General features: G+C 47.6%; 2 protein-coding genes across 3 annotated transcripts in view; one reads left to right on the top strand and one right to left on the bottom strand.

The window, feature by feature from the left end:
* The first annotated feature begins 1,288 nt into the window (after positions 1-1,288).
* Positions 1,289-4,929, top strand: LOC127302366 (putative F-box/FBD/LRR-repeat protein At5g56810). 2 transcript variants are annotated; one of them, XM_051332804.2, is made up of 5 exons: positions 1,289-1,628; positions 1,845-1,951; positions 3,216-4,028; positions 4,102-4,245; positions 4,362-4,929. In XM_051332804.2, the coding sequence occupies exons 1-5, from the start codon at positions 1,562-1,564 to the stop codon at positions 4,749-4,751; spliced, it is 1,521 nt and encodes a 506-aa protein (XP_051188764.1). In that variant the 5' UTR covers positions 1,289-1,561; the 3' UTR covers positions 4,752-4,929. The 2 variants fall into 2 exon arrangements, with proteins under 2 accessions (XP_051188764.1, XP_051188765.1); XM_051332805.2 differs by having other exon boundaries at positions 3,216-3,962.
* Positions 4,930-15,099: 10,170 nt separating this feature from the next.
* The window catches only part of LOC139831771 (uncharacterized), a 94,043-nt gene continuing 89,698 nt past the window's right edge, over positions 15,100-19,444 (bottom strand). The window contains exons 4-6 of the mRNA XM_071821103.1: positions 16,223-16,290; positions 16,046-16,119; positions 15,100-15,225 (exon numbers count right to left, since the gene is read on the bottom strand). Coding sequence (XP_071677204.1) covers positions 15,100-15,225; positions 16,046-16,119; positions 16,223-16,290 — 268 coding nt within the window. The remainder of the gene's footprint in view (positions 15,226-16,045; positions 16,120-16,222; positions 16,291-19,444) is intronic.

Here is a 19,444-nt window from a genome sequence, read left to right on the forward strand (position 1 = left end):
CACGCATGAGCAGCAGTAGCCACAAGCCCGCATCAGGGGCGCGTCGCCGGCGCATCTATTATTACATTCGCGGTCAACAATTTGGGGGTAGAATCCTGGGGGAACGGCGGCGACAACGACGACTTTGGAAACAAAGATCATGGGGCAGCGCCGTTGCCTTTGTGGCCTTCACGGAACCGGGCCGACGATCCCAGCCTGCGCCCATCGGCGACCATGCACGAGCTGCAGTGCCTCTTATCGAAGGCCGTGCTCGAGCTGCAGGGCCTCTCCGGCATCACACGTAACCGCCCTCGCCATCACTGGGCACGACCGTCTTCGGACGAGATCCTACTCGACACCATATCCACCGGACCGCCGTGCCTCTGAGCTACCGCATGATCTTGACGAGCTCAACCGGGATAAGATCAGCTTCTGCACCAACCCCCCGCCCAGCTTTGGTCGGTGCCGCCGCGGCTGAGCCCCCACCCCTCCCCCAATCCGGCCTGGACCGCCGTGTCCCTGTGCCCTCCACTCAGGCATTCACGCCCCTGTTCCCTTGGCGGAAGAAGCTCAGCAACGCCTGCGGCTCACTCGGGAAGGATGAGGCCTACATATGCTCGACGAGGTCGCGCGACGATGCAGGTCCACGGACGAGGTGGAAGGTAACGATGGCGACGAGGGCCGTCCGCCTCGCCGGATTCTGCGCTAGTGTCCAGGCCGGCCGATGCGCCGCCTAGAGCATGACCGTCCGGAGGCGCGGCAGAGTAGGGGAGGGGAACATTATCTATTTGGTAGTTTTGCATTTTAGCCCAGTTATTGTTAATTATACGAAATTATTTCATGTGAGCGGTATGCGGCTGAGATATGGGGTCCATGCAGTGCCAAGATAGCAAATACATAGTTGTACCATACACCAGTGACCTAGATGTCGTATAATAAGTACACACTATAATTGTAAAGTCGGTACCGTATCAATTTAGGTCTCGAAGTTTCGGTACTAACGATGCATTTTACTCTTTCTTTCGAAAACGTAGATGCAATCCTTTCGATTTCGATTTCTGTACTTTTCTTTTGGAAACGTAGATGCAATCGTAAGGCCAAAGGTTTTTTATTCAAAGGAAATCGAAATAAGGGCAAAGTTGGCTTTTTCACGTACGGAGTACCAGTGTTTTTTGATATTTTTTCACGTTTTTCTTTGTGTAACTCTAAGAAAAACTTAATGTACAGTATTTTTTTGCAGCGGATAAACCAGATCGCGTCTCTTCCCAGATAAATACTCATCTACTGTATTACTCTCCGGGTTTCCTTACTCTCCTCTCCTCCCCCCACCCACCCTTACTCTCTCTCTCCCCCCATTTCCTCTCGGACCAGCCCCGCCGGCCGGCGGTTCGATTTCTTTCCATCACGCCGCCTTGTCCTACTCAATCACAGACTCCGATTCCGAGCGGGATTTCCTCCCTGTAGCGTTCGCCTTGTTGCTGGGCTGATGTCAATATATATACACACAGAGAGATCGATGGGGAGAAGAGAACAATAAGAGGAAAAACATCTTAGTACCCTGATTTCTCATATAGGTCGTGCCATGGGGCAGCTGGATCTCATACATCGGGAGCAGCGGGAGCAGCGGTTTCGCCAAATCCAGATCCGCGGTAAGCTGACTCTTATCATTTCCTTGTGAGTGTTTTAAATTGACCGGACAAAAAAGATTGCTTTTTTAAGGGGTCTCCAAGTCGATCCTTTTTAGCTCCAAATCGCATCTGTTCTTAACGAAAGATGCGTGGTTTGGTTTGGGGTTTAGGGTGAAGGCGCTACAGAGGAACAACGCCGGTCTTGCCTGTACTTACCTGAACTATTTTCTGCTGCAGATGGATCCACCTCTTCATTGGCCATAAGGAAGGAGTCGCCTTGCCTACGAGATGAAGATTTCCATGATGGCAAAAGAAGGGGATATTCAGGGACGGAGCTTTCAGAGGTGCGTCATGAATTTGAACGATAAACCTTTGCTAGTAGCTAAATGAAACCCTGCTTCATTACAAACATTCCAACTGTTCCATATTTACTCTGCGGCAGAAAACCGTCGGTCATGACTCATGAGTCTACCCCTTGTTATTATCTGTTAAGGATCAAACAGCTATCTACCTTATCAGCCTGCTTCTGTTCCTTTTGACCCAGTGTCTAGCAGTCCAGCTGTTTGTTTATGCTTACCAGTGGGGAACTTGTCTCTTGCCTCTTCCACATCTACAGCATACCATTGTTCTCCAGCTCAGAACTAACTCTATATAGATCAAGTCACATATGTTTTCTCTTAAGGGGTCTTCCTCTATACTTTTTTCAACTCAACAAGCACTCCATTCTGACATGTTCGTTCTTGCTAATGTCCAGAGTCTACGTACAGATTCAGTCTAACATAGGCTGCCCCTTTCTTAACCTCTGGAGATTTCTGATTGTAATGTTCAGCGTTGCATACTGACCAGTTACAACAGTAGTGCCTCCCTGTGATAAACTTTGTTCATTTTAAAAGCTGCTCTATAGAGCTTCCTCTGAGATACAATGAGGTTGCAATCAGCTTCAGAACTCCAAGTGCACATTAAGTATTTGGTTACTGACTTCACACTTTTGCACCAGACCACTGATAATGGCTGGTTCCAGTGCTAATGGTTACTTGTATTGAGCTGCATATATTCTTGTCATCGCCACTCTTTTACATGGTCTGTTCTCTTTATTGTATCTTCTAATCCGCATGTATCTTACACAGCAGCCATCAAAACTGTCACATTCTATTACATAGGCTTTTCGACCCTTATTTAAGATGTACTATTCTACCATTGCCGAACTTACATGTTTTGATCTATTTCTTTGTTACATTGATGTATTATACTACCTCTGTCTGAAAATAGGTGTCTTAACTTTTTTAAAATACGGATGTATCTATAACTAAAATGCATCCTCATACATCCGTATCTAGACAAAAGTGAGACATCTATTTTAGACGGATGGAGTAGCATGCTTTTCTGCAATTGAACATCTACCATGCATCATGATTACACAAACGTCTGTGGACCAATATGATTGACTTAATAACACTACGGGAAAACAGCTTGTCTATGCAGTGCTCAATTTTGTAGAATTCTACTCCATATGCTTCTATTGACTTGCCCTCCCTGGCACTGATGAAGGTGAACATTGGTTTTTATGATTCTAATGTTCTAACTCTTCTCCCATTCTTCTACATGCAGGACATTTGGTGTCATATACATTCCCTAATGACACCGCGAGACGCTGCCCGTGCTGCCTGCGTGTCTCGTGCCTTTCTATGCTCCTGGAGATGCTATCCCAACCTCATATTCAACACCAAAATAATGGGCATGTTGCAGGACAGAGGTTTCACCCACAGAGTTGATGACATTTTGAAAAAACACTCGGGCATCGGTGTGAAGACATTCGAGCTAGATTTCTCCCGTTGCGGCAAGCCCGAGGTCTATGAATATCTCCATGGGTGGCTTCAGATAGCGGTTACACCAGGCATCGAAAAACTTACCCTTGTGATGCCTGAGGACGAAGCTGTCAGCTTCCCTTGCCCTGTTTTGTCTGATGAGAATGGAAGCTCGATCCGGTATCTTCACCTTGTTCACTGTGCCTTCCGTCCTACAGATAACCTTGGTTGCTTGAGAAACCTGACGGAACTACATTTTGATTGGGTTCGAATCACTGGGGATGAGTTAGGGTGCCTTCTTTCCAGCTGTGTTGCTTTGGAGCGGTTGAAACTCACTAGATGCCCTGAGATAACTCACATGAAGATACCTTCCTGGCTGCAGCGGCTCAGCTACCTGCAGGTGTTAGAGTGCCAAAGACTGCGGATGCTAAGGAATGAAGCTCCAAACATTTATAGTTTTCACTTTAAAGGTGACCGAGTAGAGGTCTCACTGGGAGAGTCATTGCGATTGAAGAACCTACATATGATATGTTACCGCTTCCTCCATCATGTACGTGAAGAGCTTCCGTTCAGTGTACCGAATCTTGAAACTCTTAACATATGTTCACATAGTGAGGTACATATACTAGAACCTTTTGTGGTTATTCATCACCTCGTAATATTAATTAACATGCTGTATCTTTATGCAGTTGGTCGATACAACTATGGCGTTCAGCCCTAGCAAGTTCCTCCACTTGAAACATGTGGGTATCTATATTATTGGGGCCTATGATTATTTTTCTCTGGTTTCTTTTCTTGATGCAGCTCCTTTATTGGAGACATTCGACCTGCGTGTAAGTCATTTGCCCATCCTGCAAATATTTTTTTAATGCACTCAGTCCTGCAAATATAACAAGTCTCGATGGTCTAACCATTAATTCAGGTTTTTAATTATTTTTTAAATCTTCAGGTAGTGGCATTTCAACATACCATCGGTGAATTGCTTTCTGACAATCCCTCGCAGCTACAGCAGATGGCAGGATACCATCATGACAAGCTCCAGAGAGTGAAGATATCTAGATTCTACTCTTGGAAGAGCTTGGTTGAGCTGACTTGCCATATTCTCAAGAATTCATCATCACTCGAGCGCCTTACATTGGACACCACCGATGATCGGTTTGATGCTGCTACTAGTAAGTGTTCTTATAACAGATCAGACAAATGCTCCTTCTTGGCTAAACCCATGGACGCCCATAAATCAGTCTTGGCAATCAGAAAACACATCAAGGGGAAAGTTCCCTCTACAGTTCAGCTAGATGTTGTGGAGCCTTGCAGCCGGTGCTACCCTGTTGAACTATAGTATGACACTAGAAGCTGTGGTGATCAAGGCTCTTCTCTTCCAGTACCCTAATATTAGTTGTCCTGTTTTCTTTGCATCGAGGAATGTTGCTTTCAGTCCAGGCCCATGTACGTAAACAACCATATGAATATCCATATGGATATCGATACCTAATAATAAAGTATGTACTGTTTCTTCCCGTCCAACACTTTTTTGGACTGATTTGCCCTCCCATAAATGTACATATTGCGCACTGTGCCAGTGATGAGTTAAAAACGATTCTTCATCCTATGCTCATGAATGAGTGCGGTGGATAGATCGAGGGGACACCACCGGTGCAGCCGCCACTGCCCCGGTACACCACCGGTTTCATGCCGCTGGGCCTGTCGAAGGACGACTAGCGCTCTAGGACTTGGTCACGCCACAACCGCCGCTGTACAACCCCTGGGCTCTTCCACATCCCTGGGCACCTCCACCTCCGCCACAGCCCTAGACGCCTCCACCTCCGCCACAGCCATAGGACTGGGCTCCTCCACCTCCAGCACCGCCAGCGCACCCGGCGTATGTTCCGCCGGTTTCAAACTGGACGTGGGTGGTACCGGAACTCATCGTGCTCGACAGCGACGAGGAGAAGCAGTAGGCGCAGGCGTTTTAGGGTTTATTTCCATGCGTTCAACTATGTAAATTATGTTTTCATGTTAATAAAAAAATGATTCGGGCAAAAAATGCTTCGTGCCACTGGAGTCACCCCCGACGCAAACGGACGCGCGGTCGATTTCGACCATTTCGGCCAACGCAAACGGACGCGTGCGGACATTTTTGGACGCTGAAATGCGTCGCCCCGTTGGAGATGCCCTTATGCCCTTAGGGCATCTCCGACGGGGCGACGCAAACGGACGTTGAGCGTCCGGCCGGGCCGAAAATGCGTCTACTACACGCTTCAGCAGGGCGACACATAGTAATCGGACCGTCCGCGACGACGCAAACCTGGCTCAAATGTGCGCACCGAATGCGTTCGTCGGCGTGGCTGGTATCATCGGGGACCCGACGCTAGTCCCAAACCTCAAGCTCCCGATGTGCGTGTGCGCTAGATAGTGGCTGTGGACGCGATCTTCTGCCTATCGCGGTCATGACGCCCCTCCTCCCACCCTCGGCGCGTCTAGCCCTCCGATATGGCGGCGTCACAACGAGCTCTCTTCGCTAGCAACGCAACCTCCATGTTGCGGTAGTAGCGAGCTTGGTCCCTCGCCACTGCATCCGTTGCTTGCACCATCGCTAGGCGGCCCACTGCAACCTTCGGGTTTGTCGATCCTCCTTGTCACAGGAAAGGGCCCGTGCACGGGAATTGAGCGGCCACACGCGGGAACCATGTGGCCGTGCGGGAAGTCAACGGGAGCATCGGTGTTAATGGGGGCAGAAAAAGTTGTCGGGCTGTTGGGTTTGACCCCTCGACCCAAAATGAGAAGAAGCTATTGTCAGCCTATTTTATATCAACGGCTCGAACCAAACGGACCAAAACCAACATATTTAATGCCTAAAATAGATCTGGCCGCTAGAGATGCCTAACGTCGAAGATATTGATGGGACAAAACTAAATCAAAAGTATTGAACCTGGAAAGACGATTAGTATACATGTATGTTTCGGAGCCAAGAGTATTTTTACTAGACTTGGCAGTACTGCGGTTTGTTCCTGAGATGGACTTGGGCACTGGGAAGAGAAGCAATTAGCACTAGAAGAAATGAGTATCGTACACAGATCGGACACGAATTGTCGTGTGTGAAGCATTTTCGCTCGCCACAGGGATCTGTAGAAGGAGCACGATCGACTACCTCCACGCGCGGCCGGCCGAGCTCACTTGCGTGCGGTACATGACCCGGTTGGACTGGATCTGGGTGTGACAAAAAAATATTCCGAGGTTATTTTTGCAAAATAAAACTAGTAGATAGGTTTTCACCTGCCACGTAGTCATGACAGGTGGCCATAATAGTCAGAAAATGATTTCAAATGTCTAAATAATAAAATCAGTGCTCTTTATCACGAACATGTCTCAATAGTGGTAGTCATGTGACAAATAAAACAACTTTGCCTCAATTGTGGTAGTTTTTAGTCGTTTACTCACGCTGCGACGCTTAACCATGATTCCACCGCGGCAGCCATGGCCCCCGCGCTCCTGCCACGTTCACTCGTGCACCACCGGATCAGGCCACCACCGTCGTGTTCCCTCACGCTCAGCCATACCCGGCCACCACCGGCGTGTTCCCTCACGCTCAACCGTACCAGGATACCATAATTGTCTTCACGTTCCCTCATGCTCCGCCGAACCAGGCCACCGCCGCCACGCCAGTTCTACACTAGTAGAAAACATGGCTTATATTTTTAACTCCAAAGAGCATTAGCACCGGTTGTGCTACGAACCTATACTAAAGGGTGCATTAGCACTGGTTCGTGCGGCTAGGCAGTCGCAGGGGACCAGCAGAGCTTTAGCATCGATTCGTGCGGACCTTTAGCACCGGTTCGTGCATGAACCGATGTTAAAGGTTTGTCGCCCGGCACGTGGCAGGCGCGAAACCTTTAGCACCGGTTTGTGTCACGAACCGGTGCTAAAGGTAAACATTAGCACCGGTTTGTGTCACGAACCGGTGCTAAACGTAAACATTAGCACCGGTTCGTGTCACGAACCAGTGCCAAAGCCTCCTCTTTGCCTATAAATTCAGCTCACCCCAGCCAGCTCTCTCTATTTTTTCTTGTTGGAAGGTGTGATGGTTGGGTGCTTATTTGTTTTTTCTTTCCCATGCACAAGAGGTGCTCGATGAAATTCCTGAGAGAATGATGCCGCTTGATTTCACACAAAACAAAAATGATATGAGGTGCCAGAGCGACACTTAAGCTTTATCCTATTTCTTTCCTCCTCGATCAATGTAAGCAACTTTACCCTTTCATTTGTATAGTGGCCATTTTACTATTTATGATGTTTTGTAATGGTTTTTTGATAAACTTAATTATATGATGTCGATGAACCGGCGGCAATGGATGTACGTTGACTGATGCCTACCGAAGTTCACTGCAGGCCTGAAAGATTTTCTCCGTGTGGCTGAGGAAAAGCCACAAGCAAATGGTTTTATGTGTTGTCCATGTGTTGATTGTCGAAACTTAAAGCAATACTCTAGATGGCAAGTCCTTCACACTCACCTCCTTTGGAAAGGTTTCATGCCCAGCTTAATTATTGGACCAATCATGGAGAAATAGGGTTATGATGGAAGACAATGAAGAATAAGAGGATGATGATATGTACCCTAAATATGGTGATACTGCAACGGGGCAGGATGAAGATGAAGAGGCATCCGATGAGCCCGCTGATGATGATCTTCGTTGGGCCATCACCGATGCACACAGAGAAGCAAAAAGTGCAAACGAGAAGCGGAAATTAAAGAGCATGTTAGAGGATCAAAAAAAAGTTGTACCCAAATTGCGAAGATGGCAACACAAAACTCGGTACCACACTGGAGTTGATGCAATGGAAGGAAGAGGATGGTATATGTGACAAGGCATTTGAGAAATTACTGAAAATAATGAAGAATAACCTTCCAAAGGATAACGAATTGCCTAACAGTATGTACGAAGCAAAGAAGGTTCTCTTCCCTCTAGGATTAGAGGTGTAGAAAATACATGCATGCATTAATGACTGCATCCTATACCGCGGTGAGGAGTACAAATTTTTAAAAAAATGCTTGGTATGCACTATAGTGCGGTATAAGATCAAACGAGATGAACCTGGTGATGTTGAGGGAGAGCCCCCAGGAAGAGAATTCCTGCCAAGGTTATGTGGTATGCTCCTATAATACCACGGTTGAAACGTTTGTTCAGAAACAAAGAGCATGCCAGATTGTTTCGATGGCACAAAGAAGATCGTAAAAAAGACGAGATGTTGAGACACCCGATGATGGGTCGCAGTGGAGAAAATCGATAGAGATTTCCAGGACTTTGTAGGTGACGCGAGAAACTTAAGGATTGGTCTAAGTACAGATGACATGAATCCTTTTGGGGAGCAGAGCTGCAGTCATAGCACCTGATATGTAACTCTATGTATCTATAACCTTCCTCCTTGCTTTTGCATGACGCAGAAGTTCATTGTGATGCCAGTGCTCAAACATGGCAGCCAAAAACACCCTTTCGCACCGGTTCGTGGTATAAACTGGTGCTAAAGGTAACCGGTTGGTGGCTGAAACCGGTTCCAGCCACGAACCGGTGCTAAAGGTACCCCGCTTTAAATACGTGCGCCCTCCTCCTCTTCTTCTCCAGATCACCAGAAACGGCGAAGGACTGCGCACGAGAGGAGACGAAACCACGCCGTTAGGCTGTCGGATTTTCGCGCCGCCGCCGCCCGCGCCGCCCGTCCGCGCCATCTCCGAGCCCGCCGCCGTCAGTCCGCGTCGGCCTCTCCGCGCGCCATTCTCCGCCGCCAGCCCCGCACGCCAGCGCCGCCGTCCGCGGCATCCTCCTCTGGCCCGGCCAGTCGCCGACAAGGTGAGATTTTTCTATTTTTTTCTAATTAATTTATTTATTAGGTTTAATTAGTTATGTATTTGTTAGTTTATTTTAGTTAGTTTAATTAGTTGTTAGTTTATTTGCATAGTTTTTATTTAGTTTATATTAGTTAGTTTATTAGTTAGTTTATTTTAGTTATAGTTCATTTGTTAGTTGATTTTAGTTAGTATATTAGTTAGTTTATTTGTCTGTATATTAGTTTGTTTATTGTATAATTAGTTAGTTTATTTGTTAGTGTAATTTTAGTTAGTGTAATTTTATTAGTTTATTATGTATAGTTTTTTATTGAGTTGTTACAATTATATTTATAATTTTATTAGTATAATTACGATGCTGATACCCCACCCGCGTCGACTTGGACTGGGCCGTGGCACCGTCTTGGAGCAGATGACTGGCGATGTCTGGGACTGGTGTTGTGGGCTTACTTTATGGGTATGCCAACAGCATGGTCTAGATCCGGCAAGCCCGGGTAGTCCACAGATGGTGGTGGTGGCTTATGGCCCACCGGGTGGCCCAGTTGCTGTTGATAAAAGATGGAGGAAGTCCAACCCAGGAACAGGAGCCAGATCCATACCGACCTATGCAAGTAGTCAGATCCATGGAGGCCCATGAAGTATCCGTATCCATGACAGTAAGCTAGATCTAGGTGGATTCTTGACGTGCACGGCAATGTATATTTCATAGTTAGGCATCTTGTATTTCGGCTAGAACTCCGTAGAAACCCTAGATCCTGGCGCCTTTATAAGCCGGATCCCGGGAGCCTTAGAGGCACAACCACAACTCATTGTAAAAACGCGAAAGCGCCTAGATAATTCCAGACAAGCAGCAGTAGGCCCTGTCCTCGAGCATGTGTTTCGAAGCTGGGTAAATCGCGTACCACCGTCCCGAGTGCTCTCCGCCCTATGGCCCCTAATTCTTTCCCCTCTGTGAGGATCCCTCCTCCGGGGTACCGTCGAATAGGTAATGACAGTTGGTGCCCACAGTGGGGTCAGGGGCGTCTGGAGGCCGGAACCGGGAGGGTTCCACCGTGGGAAGCTTCAACGACTCCATCACGGTGGGGCGTGTTCTGTATGCCGACAACCTTCCGATCGTCCCTCAGCACGAGTGCTGGATTCTGACTAGGACCGACCCCGTCAAGCTATCCATCGTCCCGATCGGCGGGATACACATCTTCAACGGTGAAACCGCCGATTCCGATGGGAACACACTGGTAAGTAAAGACAGACGCGACCGCCATTGAGCAGTACGCAGTCGCGAAGATCCGATCTGAGATGCAGGAACTTCCTAAGGAAGATTCGGCCTTAGATCTGGAGAATTCAAAGCCCACCCAATCCGCTCCTGAGCAGGAAAGTAAGGTGGAAGACCAATGCAGATCCGCCTGGATCTCCCAGGTGTTAGAGAAGCAATGTCAATTCGTGTACTTCCTCGCACACAAACCTGGATCCGCGCCTCCGGAGAAAGGTGCTGGACCCATGCAAGCAGAGGACACCGGTGACAACACCAATAACAATTCTGAGCATTAGGAGGGTGCCGGAAACAACTCTGAGCATCAGGAGCATGCCGGAGACAACGAAGAGTCAATTCTCGGCAGCCTCAGCCCGCTCTCCAATGAAGATTCAACTACGGCTTCGTACGAGGTGTTTTACAAGCATTGGAGGACGCATAAGAGGCTTGCGGCGAGTCATCTCCGCCAAAGCAGGTCTTCGCGACCTTAACCGGAGTGGACGACGACGAGGACGATCAAACTTACAGGACCCCCGTCAGTGCAGCCATCCCAGCCACAGCTCATCCGGAGGCACCTCCGCGGTCTCGTACTCATGAGACGTCAGAGCCATCGCATGCTCAGACTTAAGGTTTTATGAAGGGATGCCTATCGAGGAGCTCATACAGGTAGCCAGAGAAAAAGGGGAGCACGTTCAACAACCAGATGTTCCGACAACTCCCATCACACCAGATACGGTGGATCCGGTAGCTCTGGAAGCAGCGCGGGTAAAAATCCTAGAAGAAGCCGACGGCATTATCAAGATCTCCGCCTCAGTTCTTCAAGACAAGGTGGACACCAAAAGTCTAGTCGATAGGGCCAGGAAAAATTGGGACGAATCAAACAAAGCGCTACTGAATGCCAGGAAGAGCGTCGAGGAGTGACGGACCAAAGTCAATGTAACGATGGAAGAGGCGCAAAGGATGCGACGAGAAGCTATCCGCCCTCGCAACATCAACTTTCATAGCGCAGCCTGACCAAAACCTCTGGCAACTCCAAAGGATAACATGAAGATGGCCGCAGAGCTCATGGCCAAAACAGACGAGGAGATCGATATCGAACACCTCCGTACACTCGTTGCTACAACGATGCAGCAACAGAGCAAGGCAGATACCTCGCGCAGGTTGGAGTCCAACCCGGAAGCATGCGTATCCACATCGCAGAAGAACGCTTCGGACAGGGAGCACCGCGACGACCAATCGCGCATCGGATCGACGGAGCGCAGAAGGAAGACCAAAGAACATCCAAATCCAATCCCCATACCTTCGGATATCCCTCCAGCAGGGAAGAACAAGGGAAAGGATGCGATGTACGCTAGCAAGGACAAGAATCGGAATCCATCACCACCCTGGAACCAACACGCGCCTCCGCCTCCTCGCCGACGAAGTCCTGCCGGAAATGCCAGACCCCATGGGCCTGGCGGAATCAATATCCGCGACAACGTCGAGCCCACGAGAAACCGGAATGAGGAATGCGCGCCTGAACCCCGCAGGATCCAGAACGAGGAACACACACGTGAGGCAAGACAATCCCGGAATGATGGAGGCAGCCGCCGTGATGGCGAAGACACCACCGCAGACGGAGGGATGCGGTGAGTCTGACGGTGAAAGCAAGAAACCTCGCAGGCCCTGCGCGGATCTCCGTCACCACCACCCAGCGGAGGTGGTAGAGGCGAAGGCCAGAGGTCACACTCCCGCTCAGAATCACGAGATCATAGGTGAAACTCACGTGACGCATGGGAACGTCTCAACGAATACATGATTGGATACATTGGCCCAAATTGCTTTGGAAAGAAGATCCGGGAGGAGCAAACACCAAAAGGCTTGAACCTCAAGCTACCCGGAAACTTGAAGCATTATGATGGCAGAGAGAGGGCCGACACCTGGATCGATGACTACTTCAATGCAGTCAGCTTTGCCGGAGGGACCCCCAACATGGCATGCCGCATGCTCCAGTTGTACCTTGTTGGTCCAGCCCGAACTTGGCTCAGCGATCTCCCGGAAAACTCCATCTTTTGCTGGTTCGACCTGATGATAGCCTTTGAGGGACACTTCAGGGGCACTTACAAGATACCTTCCATGGCTAGTGATCTACAAGCTTGTGTGCAGAAGAAAAATGAAACCTCCCAAGAATTATTCGATGGTTAGAGACAAGAAACGAGTGCGAGAATGTACATAATCGCACAACTATGCTAGCCTTCATGGGTGGTTTGCAGAGGGGAGGTTTCCTCCGGCACAAACTAAAGTGCCTATACAATGACCAAAAGTTGACCCTGGATAAGATGATTTCCATCGCCAGCACTCACACCGCCGCTGCCGATGATGCAGGCACAGAACTTGCGACCACAGCCCTACCCCTGCATCACCAGAAGAAGAACCTGGACGACAATAATAAGCGAAAGAATCCCTCTGAAGACCAGAAAAGTAGCGGATCCGACATGGTTGCTATGACGTTACAACGCGGCAATCAAGGAGGCAGAAGAGGCCACAGCCGCGGTGGCGGAGCCGGTAGGGGCCATCAGCGCGTTGACGAAGTCACCGCTACCGGATTCCGCCCTCCCCAAACCTATGAAGAGTACATGGACATGCCTTGTCTAGCCCACATTGATCCGGCTACAGGCAAATCCTCTCACACCAATCGCAACTGCAAGTGGGTCAACGATCTCAAGACAGACCCGGAAGCAGGATACAAACGTGCTAGGAAGCACCGCCCACGCGGCAAAGGAGGCAAGGGCAAGAACAAGGACAAGGACGAGGATAACTCCAAAGAAATGGATGAGGACAGGGTTTCGCCGGAACCAAAAGAGGGTGCCACAACCAACGCCTCCAATCCATTTGTGAAAAAGAGCGCGGGTGCATATCACACCTTCCTCGGAACTCCAACCGTTCGGGCGAAGAAATCTGCCCTCCGGACGTTGAACGCCATGCTTCCGGCTCTGTCGCAGTACGTCAAGTGGTCGGAAACACCTTACACCTTTGACAGAGCCGATCATCCGATGTCATCCCTAAGGAGTGCTACTCCTTGGTTGTTAGTTCCCGCATCGACTTGTATGACTTCTCCAAGTGCCTCATGGACGGTGGAGACAACCTAAAAATCATGTACCTGGAGACTCTGGAGAAGATGAACCTTACCAAGGAACATCTTAAGCACAGCACCACAGAGTTCCATGGTGTGGTTCCGGGTAAAAATGCAAACTCCCTGGGCAGCATCAAACTTCCCGTGGCCTTCGGTGATGTTAACAATTACTGCAAGGAGATGATCACGTTCGTGGTTGTGCCCTTCAAAAGCTCCTACCATGTATATTTTGGCAGGCCCACCTATCACAAGTTCCACGCCAGAGCGTGCTACATCTACAATAAGCTGAAGATTCCGGGTCCTAACGGTATGATCACCATATCCGGAGACTACAAGAAAGCTCAGGACTGCAAAGAGGGCAAAGCAGCCTTCGCGGAGTCGGTAATTTCTGGGACGGAGCTGCAAGGCTACAGAGCCATGGTGGATCCATCTGAGATGCACACCACCAAGAAGCAGATCTCCGACCAGAAGACCACGTTCAAGGCCGCGATAGACACCAAGAAAGTCGATCTCAAGGAAGGCGACACTACCAAGCAGGTGTATGTCGGAGCTAGCCTGGACCCCAAATAGGAAGATGCGCTCGTTGAGTTCCTGCGAGCTAACATGGATATCTTCGCATGACAACTTCTGACATGTCCGGAGTACCAAGGGAACTCGCCGAGCACTACCCCAACGTAAATCCGGGTGCCAAACCGGTGAAGCAAGTTATGCGACACTTTGGAGATAAGAAGCGCCGTGCTATAGGAATGGAATTAGCACAGTAACTAGAGGCAGGTTTTGTAGTAGAAGTTATTCATACTGATTTGGTCGCAAACCCCGTCCTTGTACCCAAAATAAATTCTAAAATACTAAGAATGTGCATCGATTAATCTGGCTTGAATAAGAATTGTCCGAAGGATCCGTTCCCTTTGCCGCGCATCGACCAAGTCATTGATTCGACGGCAAGGGCAGAACTTCTGTGTTTTCTTGACGCATATTCCGGGTATCATCAGATCCGGATGAAGAGGTCCGAACAAAAGGCGACCTCTTTCACCACCCCTTTTGGCACTTACTGCTGTGTCACCATGCCCTTTGGTTTGAAAAATGCAGGTTCCTCCTATCAGCGTACAATGCAGCGGTGCTTGAAGGACCAGATTGTCCGGAACGTACACGCTTACGTAGACGATATCGCGGTCATGGCCCGGAAAGGATACGACCTGATCAGTGACCTTAAGGAAAACTTTGAAAATCTCCGGAGGTGTTAAATCCGCTAAAGTGTGTCTTCAGCATGCCAACTGGAAAACTCCTTGGCTCAAAGATGTACAACGATTAACTGGTTGTGTCGCAGCAATAAGTAGATTTGTTAGTCGTCTTGATGAGAAGGCACTACCTTTGTACAAGTTACTGAAGAAACATACAAATTTGTCTAGGACGACGCAACAGATGCAACACTTCAGGGGTTGAATAACTTACTCTCCTCCCCACCTATTTTGGCAGCTCCGGAAGAGTCAGAGCCCACGCTCCTCTATCCGGCAGCTTCCGACAAGGTTATCATCATCATCATCGTGGTGGAGCGAAAGGAAGAAGGACATGAGTACGAAGTCCAAAGGCCCATCTATTACATTAGCGAGGTCCTGATGGAATCCAAACATAGATATCCTCACTTTCAGAAGTTAGCCTACTAAGTTTTCCTAGGTAGCCGGAAGCTGAGGCACTACTTTCAGGAGCATCCTATGACAGTTGTGAGCACAGCTCCATTGTCAACAATCACCAACAATGCCGATGCAACAGGGCGTGTAGCGATGTGGGGAATAGAACTCTTTGCTTCGACATCAACTACAAAGCCATGAATGCAATCAAGTCACGAGTTTCGTCGGATTTTTTGTCGACTGGACTGAAGCACCAGAAGGCACGCCCGTGCCAGAACCAGAAGCTTGGGTCATGCATAATGACGGATCCAAGCAACATCAAGGCTCGGGGGCTGGAGTTACCCTCAAGTCACCTACCGGAGAAGAACTGCGGTACGTCCTACAGATTCACTTCGAAGCTACCAACAACATGGCGGAATATGAGGGCGTACTACACGGACTGCGCATCGCTAAGGAAATTGGGATCAAGCACATTATATGTTGTGGAGATTTCGACCTTGTGGCACAACAAGTAGCCGAAACCTGGAACACCAGAAACTCCATCATGGCGGCTTACAGAGACAAAGTTGATGAGATCGCCAAGTGCTTCCTTGGATACGAAGTCAAGTAAGTCAGGAGAGACGATAATACAACGGAGGATATGCTGTCCAAGCTTAGATCCTGCAGGAAACCCATTCCGCCTGGAATTTTCGTTGAGCACCTAAGGACACCCTCTATGGAGGGCGCTAACCCAGAAAATCCAGACATGGCAATTTCTTCGGCTAAATAAGTGATGGTTATCACTCCGGCTTGGACCAAGCCTTACCTGGACTACCTCATCGATCAGAAGCTCCCGGAGGATGAAGTCCTCGTGCGACAGATCGCCAGACGAGCAAGATCCTACACAATCGTTGACGGACAGCTCTACAAGAGAAGCGCAAACGAATTTTTTCTAAAGTGCGTCTCAAACGAAGATGGCATTCCAATTCTTAGAGAGATCTACCTTGGCGATTGCGGGCATCACGCTGCTCCCAGATCCCTTGTTGCAAAAGCTTTCCGGCAAGGATTTTTCTGGCTAACAGCTAAATCAAATGATGAGAAAATAGTCAAAACCTGTTGGGGATGCCAGTATTATGCTACACAACCAAATGCTCCGGCTCACTTGGCCGTTCGCGGTCTAGGGGCTTGTTATGGTCAGAAAATTGAGAAAATCATCTCCTGGTTGTTTTGAGCACCTCTTGGTCGCTATTGATAAATTCAGTAAGTGAATCGAGGCCAAACCAGTCAGAAAAGCCGATGGTGCTACAACACTTAAATTTGTTTGTAGCCTCGTGGTGAGATACAACATCCCGCATAGCATCATCACAGATAATGGCAAACTTTGCGCAGGGAGAACTGAAGGAGTACTGAAGGGGATTGATAAGTCTCAAACGTATATATAATTTTTGATGCTCCATGCATGTTTTACGCTAATTTATATATGTTTTGCTCATGCTTCATTGCACTTTTATACATTTTCCGGCACTAACCTATTAACAAGATGCCACAGTGCTAGTTCCCTGTTTTTTGCTGTTTTGTATTTTAGAAAAGTTGTGCAGGAAATATTCTCGGAATTCGACGAAACAAAAGCCGAAGTCAATTTTTTACCATAACGAAGATGGAGTCCAAAGGGGGTCAAAGAAGAGGCGCATGGCGTCCAGACCAGCCCTAGGCGTGTGATACGTCTCCAACGTATCTATAATTTCTTATGTTCCATGCTAGTTTTATGACAATACCTACATGTTTTATTCATACTTTATATCGTTTTGATGCATTTTCCGGCACTAACCTATTAACAAGATGCCGAAGCGCCAGTTCCTGTTTTCTGCTGTTTTTGGTTTCAGAAATCCTATACAGGAAATATTCTCGGAATTGGACGAAACAAAGGCCCACGATCTTATATTTCACGGAAGGTTCCAGAGCACCGAAGAGGGGCCAGAGGGGAGCCAAGGGGGTCCCACCCCACATGGCGGCGCGGCCAAGGGGGGGGCGCGCCCCCTATGGTGTGGGTCCCCCAGGACCCCTCCGAGGCTGCCCTTCCGCCTATAAAGCCTCTCCGTCGTGAAAACCCTAAAAACATAAGCCACGGTACGAGAAAAGTTACGTAGCCGCCGTCATCGCGAAGCCAAGATTCGGGGGACAGAAGTCTCTGTTCCGGCAAGCCGCCGGGACGGGGAAGTGCCCCCGGAAGGCATCTCCATCGACACCACCGCCATCTTCATCGCCGCTGCTGTCTCCCATGATGAGGAGGGAGTAGTTCTCCCCGAGGCTGTACCGGTAGCTATGTGGTTCATCTCTCTCTCCCATGTGATCTTTATGTGATCATGAGCTTTGTATCACTATTACTATGTGCTACTCTAGTGATGTTATTAAAGTAGTGTATTCCTCCTTCATGATGTAATGTGGACAATGTGTGCATCATGTAGTACTTGGCGTAGGTTATGATTGTGATCTCTTGTAGATTGTGAAGTTAACTATTACTATGCACTCGAGAGTTACTTTAATATGAATTCCGGAATTACTCTCTATGGTGTGACAGTGACAGTGTTTGCATCTTGTGTGATTCCTTTATGACGTTGTGGAGCTTGTTTACTCCGGCTTGAGGGTGCTCTCGTAGCCCTACACAATGAATGGTGTTTGTTATCCAACAATAGAGTCTTTGAAAGTAGCATAAGAGAAGAGAAGTTATTTATTTATGTGATCATTGTTGAGAGTGTCCACTAGTGAAAGTATGATCCCTTGGCCTTGTTTCCAAGCATCGAATCACCGTTTATTTACTGTTCCACTGCATGTTTACTTGCTGCCATCTTTATTTCAGATTGCAATTACTACTCATACTCATCCATATTACTTGTATTTCACTATCTCTTCGCCGAACTAGTGCACCTATACATCTGACAAGTGTATTAGGTGTGTTGGGGACACAAGAGACTTCTTGTATCGTAATTGTAGGGTTGCTTGAGAGGGATATCTTTGACCTCTACCTCCCTGAGTTTGATAAACCTTGGGTGATTCACTTAAGGGAAACTTGCTGCTGTTCTACAAACCTCTGCTCTTGGAGGCCCAACAACATCTCTGAGGAATAGAAGCGTGCGTAGACATCAAGCTATTTTCTGGCGCCGTTGCCGGGGAGGTAAGGTAAAAGGTATTCACATCCTCCGACTACTAAGCTATTTCCTAGCATTGTTGCCGGTGTGTGAGTGCTCGAAGCTATTTCCTTTAGATCCTGCAATTGCATCTTTTTGTTTCTTGTTTTTATTTTTCACTAGTTAGGCATAATGGAAAACAACAACAAAATTAGAGATCTTTATAGTATTTATCTTGAATTAGGACATGATGTGTTTGAAGAGAGAATTAAAAAACCCATGGAACTTTGTTTGCAAAATAGTTGTAGCAATGTTATTAGCATGAACTCTTTGAACACTATTATTGCTAATGCTATGGAAGAATTTAAGCTTGGGGAAGCTGGTTTTGATGAGTATGATATTTTTAGTCCCCCAAGTTTTGAGGAGAAAATTTTCTTTGATGATACTTTGCCTCCCATTTATGATGATTATAATGATAGTGGTATTTTGGTGCCACCTACTATGGAGGATAAAGTTTATTATGATTATACCATGCCTGCAATTTATGATGATTACAATGATGGTTGTGATAGTTTTACTCCCACTATTACTAATAAAATTGATTATGCTTATGTGGAGAGTAATGATACTTTTATGCATGTGAATAAGAATGCTTTATGTGATAGTTATATTGTTGAGTTTGTTCATGATGCCACTGAAAGTTATTATGAGAGAGGGAAACATGGCTATATGCATCTTAATAATATTAAGTTTCCCCTCTTTATGTTGAGAATCTTGAAGTTACTCATGTTTTATCTTCCTATGCTTGTCACTTTGCTCCTCATGAATTTATTTGTGTACAAGATTCCTTTTCATAGGAAGTGGGTTAGACTTAAATTTGTTTCATATTTGATTTTGATGCTCTCTTTTGCTTCAACTCTTATTTGTTGTGAGTGCATCATTAAAATTACTGAGCCCATCTTAATGGCTATAAAGAAAGCACTTCTTGGGAGATAACCCATGTTTTATTTTGCTACTGTTTTGTTGTGTCTTGGAAGTTGTTACTACTGTAGCAACCTCTCCTTATCTTTATTTTATTGCAATTTTGTGCCAAGTAAAGT

The sequence above is a fragment of the Lolium perenne genome, chromosome 5 (assembly GCF_019359855.2).
Source record: "Lolium perenne isolate Kyuss_39 chromosome 5, Kyuss_2.0, whole genome shotgun sequence".
Classification (NCBI taxonomy): Eukaryota; Viridiplantae; Streptophyta; class Magnoliopsida; order Poales; family Poaceae; genus Lolium; species Lolium perenne.